Source organism: Olea europaea, unplaced genomic scaffold (assembly GCF_002742605.1).
Source record: "Olea europaea var. sylvestris unplaced genomic scaffold, O_europaea_v1 scaffold638, whole genome shotgun sequence".
Taxonomy (NCBI): domain Eukaryota; kingdom Viridiplantae; phylum Streptophyta; class Magnoliopsida; order Lamiales; family Oleaceae; genus Olea; species Olea europaea.
The window spans coordinates 86,982-94,721 of record NW_019264746.1 but is presented as its reverse complement, the minus strand read 5'-3'; the positions used below and the strand labels follow the sequence as shown (position 1 = coordinate 94,721).

Genomic DNA, 7,740 nt, shown 5'->3' with positions numbered 1-7,740 from the left:
ATAGACTATTATGGTATTAATCGCAATGAAGTATATGCAGATATTCCAAAGCTGTGATACTGTATTAATCAGCTTTGGAATACTGTGTTAATCATATATTCAGACAAATGCTTTCTTTTGGATGGTCTTTGTGTGGTGATCTGTATATGACTTTATGGTTTTGATGAAATGGGCACACTTTTTTCTTGAGTTCCGACTGGACCTCAGGTACGTATGAGGTAAACATTAGTGTCAATTCTTATATGAAGTTCCAAGAAAACAATCATAATCCCTCCTCTCGAAATTTCTTTTGGTGCTGGGAGAGAACAATTAATGGCATGTTTAGTAGGGATGATTAGATAGTTTTGGACGATATTAGTAACGAAAAATAAGCTAAAATCTTGTTTATCATACTACAGTCCTTTCTAGTGTTATGTACCAAACATGCACAAAGTTTCCTGATTGTGTTCCGTGTTTGACACTTATCCCCACCCGCATTGTTAAAAAAAAATATTTTGTATCTTAGTGGCTGGCATTTGTATGCTAGTTGAAATTATTAGTTCAATATATTGTTGACATCTTGCCAATTTTTGATCCTTGTATCTTACTTGTCCTCGATGATTTCTTCTTTTTGTACAGAAACATCTGGCTGCATGTTCGAAGTACATGATCAAGTGTGCGGTGCTATATTAAACTGTGCCTTTGGTAATTGAAGACTGTATTTTGACTTATGAGGCAGACAATGCCAGAATTTCAGGCACATTTCTTTGTCCTTTAAAGTATTCACCATCTTATGTACGTTCGGGATAATATGTCAAGTTCACTTTGCAGTTGCCTTCAGTTCTGTCAGCAACTCGACGTTCTTATTTCCAATGGGGCTAGTTTGGTTTATTTGCACATCCTGTAAGATTAATGCAAAATCTGTTGGTGATCTTCTGTTATTACCTCGTAGTTCTATCCTCGCGCACCCCGGCACACCCCCGCGTCCCCCCCTTCACTGTCTTTTAGTTTTGGGAAAAGTCAGCCTTTTACCAATTTCTTGCATTGCAAGAGCGTAATTATATCACTTTCTTTAAGTGCTTTCGTAAAACATTTTCACAGTTTCATCACAATAATGAGAACGAAGGTTGATTAAAAAAAATATATAGTTATTTTTACACTTATTGCTGATCAAAATACAATTTTTAGGGAGAGGTAGGTAAAAATAAAGAAAAATAAAATCTATGAATTTCAATTTTTTCATATGCATAGACGTAGATTATGTCTTGCTCTCTTTAACTATCCTCCTTATTGGATCAACTTGATTCTTTACTCACACTATTATAGATGGCTGCAAAATTACCATTTGGTTATCCAGAGAACTGCGGCCGATTTTCTAATAAATGATCATATAATTGGTACACTGATATATCTACATTAATAAAAATTAGGTACGCCCCTTGGGGCATAATTTAGTGGTGCAAAAGATATGAGTAATGTAGTATTAGTTTTGCTAGTGGTCGCAGTGTGAGGGTTAGATTCTTGAGATATGAAATTAAACTCTTTGTGGGCAAGTGGATGGATAAATTTTTGTTCTCTGATTTGTTGGGGCACATTCTGTTATTTATCTTTCTCATGGGGGCGGGGCGATGGGGATCTCAAGGTTGGAGTTCAACATTTTTTAATAAAAATTAGCTATAAGTCTATATAACTTTGTTAAAACATTTAATCTAAAAACTTCTATCAAGATAAGTTCTTCTTTCGTATGATGAATTCATTCTTGGCGCAAGCAGTCCATCTTACACGAAAGACATAGAAGGTCGTCTAGACTCAACATCTTTTGTTGAGATAATAGCCTAAATGATCACTGAACTTTGTAAAAAGTTTTTAATGGGTAACTGAATTTTAAAATCACCAAAGTCATCACTGAAGTTTGCAAAATATTTTCATGAAATTACTAAACTTAAAAAATAATATCATTTATCATTAAACTTCGCAAAATGTCTTTATGGGATCACTAAATTTTGCAAAAGGCAAAGTTTAGTGATGAATGGGGATGATTTTTAAAGTTTAGTAATCCCGTGAAATTTTTTTGTAAAATTTAGTGATGACTTTGGTAATTTTTAAAGTTCAGTGGCTCCGTGAAAATCTTTTACAAAGTTCAGTAACCATTTGAGTTATTATCTCTCGTTTGTTCTATTTTCTTTGAGCCCTTTACTTTTTGCTGGATATTTAGATAGTCTACAACAGAAATTGAGTAGAAAGGATCAATCCATTTTCAAATACACTTCGTGGGTTGTTAGCAATATGCAAGTAGAGACTGCTTTAGGTTAACGTGGCTGAGCAAGCACTCTTCATGGTGCTGCACCGGGACGAGCAACGTTTTCTGTTCTTGAATATTAATATTAACATAAATGAATAAAAACCTCGAATCTTTAATAGCTTAAATTTTTAGCAGAGAAGCACTGTCCATGGTGCTACACCGGGACGAGCAATATGTTCTATACTTGAATATGTAAACATAAATAAGTAAAAATCTCGAATAGAGACGAGAACTTTTTGACATAAGTAATAAACAACTTAACTTGTTTTACCACAAGCCAAAAGTACTCTTACTATACAAGATCACACAAAAAACAAATTCAAGTCATATCCTGAATCTGTTAAACACAAAAATAACAGAGAAACACACTTTACATGGAAGACATGCCAATATCCCAGATCTTTGATTACCAAATGAGAGAAGTTTAACCTCCGATGCACCCACAAACCTTTGTAGGAGCATGCCCCGTTGCACGAAATTTTGCCGCCATCTCCTCTGCTTTGAGAATTTCTTCGCCTTGTTGAGCTGTAACCATAGCCCTCTTTTCTTCTGCTTGCTTGTGAACGAGAGCTACTTTGTTTCTCATTTTTTCTGCATAATCAGCTTTCTTCTTCTCCAATTGTTCCTGCCATTTCATGTACATGTAACCATTACGCATGTTTGGTACACACTATGAACACTAATGCATGCGAGAATAAATGAGATTTTAACTTCTTTTACTTAATCTTGTTCAATGTTGTTTAGTCTAGTCTAGCACACAACTGCATAATGTTTATTTTGTACCCTGACTAAAGGTCGAAGATCATATAATTGTGAGCATTTTTGCTGCAAATTACGTTGCTAATAACCGAAATATACAATTTTTTCGAAGATCAATGTGTATGTCAATTACCTCAGTTTGCTTTAGTTGGGCTTCAAGAGCTGCTTTTTTGCTGTTTTCCCATGATGAAACCTCAGACAGCTTCTTTTGTGCCCTGTTCCATCATACAAACAGAATAAACAGTGTCTAACAGTTACTTTCAACAAGTTTGAAACAAATAAACCAAATATAATGCCGTAACATTCACCAATGTTTCAGTTAAAAATCCTTTTTTCGTTCCATTCAAAGAAGTCTTCCTCTCAAACAATAGAAACTATAGAAGATCACACAAAAAAATTATTCCATCCTTTCGTTTCGATTCCGGTGCACAATGCAATAGGCGATACTCCTTTTTATACCTTCCCAAAGATGAGAGCTAATAACCCGAAATTGATACCCTTTTCCGTCAGAACTTTGCTACAAGTACAGAATTTTTTAACAGAATTAATATAGAGGAGACAACTGTCACCTTGTGATTTGCTGTTGTCAAAACAGTTTTTGGCAGCAGTCAATCACAGGGAGATAGCTGTTTCCCAGTATTAATTCTGTTAAGTAAAATCTGTACCTTTAAAAAAAATTCTTTCAACAAACTTTGAAATTGGGGGATAACACTTGCACATATTGGATGCAGGGATTTCAGATTTACTCAAAGTTTGTCTATCATTATTTCAAAGCTCCTTTTTTATCAAACTCATTTTTAACCACACGTTATCACAATTAAATTTTTGCACAGAACACAACTTTTTCCTACTTTTTAACCACACATTCTTCAAAAATTCACCAATCCAAATGACAAAAAATTATTTTCGTTGAATAATGGTAGACAAACAGGAGCTTAAGCAATTTTGGACAATTTGGCAAGGAAATATCCCCATCTCACAGTATAAACTTCTTAAGAACTTTCTTCTAGGATTCTTTTGGGCTCAAATTTAAAGGATAACAACATAACAAGAACTTGTAGAAGGAGCTGAGAAGGTAAACTGTGGATTAGTTCTTCCTCCAGTTGTCGAATTCGATAAAAGAAGCCCTCAAACAGAACCATAATGGAGAAACTTGATAGGATGTCAATGTACATTAAAGCACCCGAGAATTGATAAAAAGCTTTTTTACAGAGTGATGCTTCTTCCAGCTACATTGAATATGCAATACTAGAGGCAGATAAGACTTACTTATTCTCCACTTTGCTTTTCTCACTTTCCTCCCATGCCTTGATAAATGACAATCTCTTATCATCTTCAAGCTTAGCGAGAGCGATATCTGGAATTATAGACTGTTATTCACCTTGCATAGCTATAAACGTCTATTTATTTTGCAAAATATTTCCTAGCAATCAAATCATTCACTTGCATTTCACAGGATCATCATCATACTTGGTGATCGAAAATCTATAAACTTACTAGGTCCGTATTTTTAATGAAATTCTACCATGTTCCCTTTATCAACTTCTGATACAACCAATTCATGTTGACACAGGCAGAGAAACAAAAATAACTTCTGAATCTATGCAGGCTAACTAAATTCTCAGTTCTTTCACAGATTATCAAATTGTAGTCAATGAAATGAGACTAATTGCGAATACTACCTCTGCCGAGGGATCCTTTCGAGCTTTTCTTCAGTAAAGGTTCTGGAGCCTCTGTGCTCAAACAACCAAAGAAGTCAAGTTTTACCAACAGTATCCATATTTCATCAACAAAATTTATCAACACAAAAGGTGAAGTTGAAACAACCCTTGAAGAAAGCCTATATCAATCATTTATGCAAATAATCTTTGTTTTTATATTGATAGGAATCCACATTCATTCCTCGATTCTCATATTCCTTATCTTGCATTTAAAGGTTTTTCTTACTATATACCATGTTGAGAAAGACCAAGAAAGATAGAGAAGTTTATAAAGATCATTTAAACGACTTTTCTTGTTAAAATTCGACATTTGTGCCAAAATTGATGCACGAATATTATTAACACGATTAAAGAACTAGTAAATGGGACGTAAATGAACATGACAAAAGCTTCCAAACCTCTCGAACGATGGGTTCAGATCAAGAATGGTTTGGAAGATCCAACCAAATATAGTGATATTTACTAACAACAAAATCGAGATAGTCAATCAATATTTGTTTCTCTTAAAGCCGATTCAAATCTTACAGAGAACCTATGAGTTCACGAGAAATGTAACGATCTTTTATTATTTATTTATTTTTAATGAATATATCTAATCAATGGATCTTTAATTATGAAAGATATTATACAAAAGAAAAACCGATACCACAAATTTCTACTAAAAAAAAAAATAAAAAATGGATAATTGAACATAACTCCAAATAACTACTAGCTGACAAGCTCAACTTCAGTTGTCACCTCATAATATGGCACATGTCAATTTCACTCAGAATTGGCCATAAATACTCAAATACAGTTGGAGTGGACCTTAGCTATAATTAACAAGATGACAATAGCAAGTTTGGTACTGATTAAGCCCTCTTATTTTTCAAAAATTTACTTTAATCGCAAATAGATAATTTTATACGCAAATTTAAATTTTTTTTAAAAATTTTAACTCAGCATTCTCGAAGAACATGTTTGGGAGTGATTTTGAGAATAAATTTTGACTGTTAGGAGAAAAGTGAGGTCCACTAATGAGAGAAGAAGTCAAATATAATGGCTGAAATAGTAAATTAACTGTCAAAAAAATTAATTTTTTTGAATCCCAAACAAGCTCTAAAAGTTTACTATTACAAATTCTATTTCTTCCAAAAAAGGGCTCAAATAGATAATAAATAAGATTAATTGAAAAGATGACAGCAACGCGTTCGTTATCAGTCTGTCCATTTTCTAAAACTCATTTTTAATCATAAATTCTCCTAATAAAAATAATCTTGTGCATGATCGTAACTTTTTCTTACTTTTTAATCATTTTTTTTAAATTACTTTTCACAAATCTATCTTAAAAGATCTCTACCGAATCGGGATATGATTGGACAAGGATGTCTGTACAATCTGCTATAATCTCATCATCTCGTCAAGATTTTAAAATTTTTTTCCATATTATCCTCCCATAATATATTTTTATACAGTGAATTAATTTCTCCATTGGAACCAAACTTTTTTTTAAACTTGGATGAAGAATTGGACATTGTTCTGGGATTTGTTCCGTTGGTAGTATTAATACCTTAACAGAAAAACATAAATTCTAAAGTTTTGGTTTCAAAATGAAGACAATGAGAGAAATAATTACTTTCGGAGATGGCTAGAGCTTTGGAATCATCGACTTTCTCGTAAGGCACCGGAATAACAGATTTATCCTCCGACACACTGCTTGGCTTCTCCATCGCCGCCGACGCAAGTGGTGGCTCCGCCGTAGCTTCAGGTTTCGCAGTAACAACTTCCTTCGGTATTGCTTCTGCAGTTGCCATTTATACAATCTCTAATGGCGAAAAATTAAAGCTAAAAAAGGAGTTCTCCACTCATAAACAGGGAATAGACAGTCTGTAATCAATCAAAAGCATAGTATTGTATTATTGAATTTATCAGTGGGCTCAATGAACGAAGAGAGAAGAGGCTTATCATTATAAATGTTTATGTGTGCATGGTGAGGAATGATTTTGTGTTCATTCGGAGTAGGGTGTACAGTGAGGATGCTTTGTTATTGACCGTTGATCTTTAATGGAATTCTTGATCAATGATTTATTAGAATGGAAGCACTAATTTATAATCTTTAATTTATTGAACGAAAATAAAGTTTCAAAATAATGCCCAAATAAATATTTTTATAATTTAAAATGAGAGTTAAGTGCAAAGAAAGTTTTTGCATGTAAGGAATATAACAGTCGGTTAATTGTTATTTCGTCATTACGTCACTACTTGAAATAAAATTTAGTCCTTCATTGTTATCCAAAATTATAGTCGAAAAATAAGAAATGATCTGTACAGTAATTGTATTTTTCTATTTTTTTGATTGAAAAAAAAAATTCTAGTACGTATTTAATTTATGAAAAATGTCATGCATTATTCCTAAATTTGTTTATCTATGCAATCTTGTTTGGAATTTATCAATACAACACAATTTTTAACCATTCATAAATTGTCGAAGCTATTAAACACGACATGTTCCATTTACTACAGACATTTATATTATTAATTTTACTCGTCCCGAAATATAGAAGTATTTGTCGATAATTATATCCAAAAATTTTAAATTATTGTTTTGAAAATATGTAGTACATTGAAAATGGCAAAAAGTAAATGAAGGGTGATGAAAAAAAAAAATCAATGAATGATAGGGGGTGCATACAATAAAATTGTGTGCGAGTGAGGTGCATATTAGTATTACCTTGTGCCGACAAAATAAAATATATAGTGAAAAATACTAAAAAGACACGCCCATTTTTCTTCATTATTAAATTAAAGGTGAATCCATTCAATAGGTCTTTTCACTCTATAAATATAAATTGCTTTATATTTAAATTATTAGTTTAAAATCTTACTCCTGTACAAAACGCCTTGGTAAAAAGAAGCATGCTAAAAATACAGAATTTTTTGACAGAAAAATCTCACAAACAACACATGACACGACATCATTGGAGGATGAAAAAAAATAGA

At 32.8% G+C, this 7,740-nt stretch overlaps 2 protein-coding genes across 3 annotated transcripts in view; one reads left to right on the top strand and one right to left on the bottom strand.

The window, feature by feature from the left end:
- LOC111390002 (DEAD-box ATP-dependent RNA helicase 8-like) overlaps nt 1-923 on the top strand; it is a 15,214-nt gene extending 14,291 nt beyond the window's left edge. For both annotated transcript variants that reach the window (XM_023014988.1, XM_023014989.1), the window contains exon 6: nt 619-923. The gene's annotated coding sequence lies outside the window, so the exon portion shown is untranslated. The remainder of the gene's footprint in view (nt 1-618) is intronic.
- A 1,450-nt stretch (nt 924-2,373) lies between these two features.
- Nucleotides 2,374-6,701, bottom strand: LOC111390003 (uncharacterized protein At3g61260-like). Its single transcript, XM_023014991.1, has 5 exons — nt 6,377-6,701; nt 4,723-4,773; nt 4,310-4,397; nt 3,174-3,255; nt 2,374-2,906 (listed from the first exon to the last, which is right to left on the bottom strand). Exons 1-5 carry the CDS (start codon nt 6,552-6,554, stop codon nt 2,706-2,708), a joined length of 600 nt encoding a protein of 199 aa, XP_022870759.1. The 5' UTR covers nt 6,555-6,701; the 3' UTR covers nt 2,374-2,705.
- Between the last annotated feature and the right edge of the window lie 1,039 nt (nt 6,702-7,740).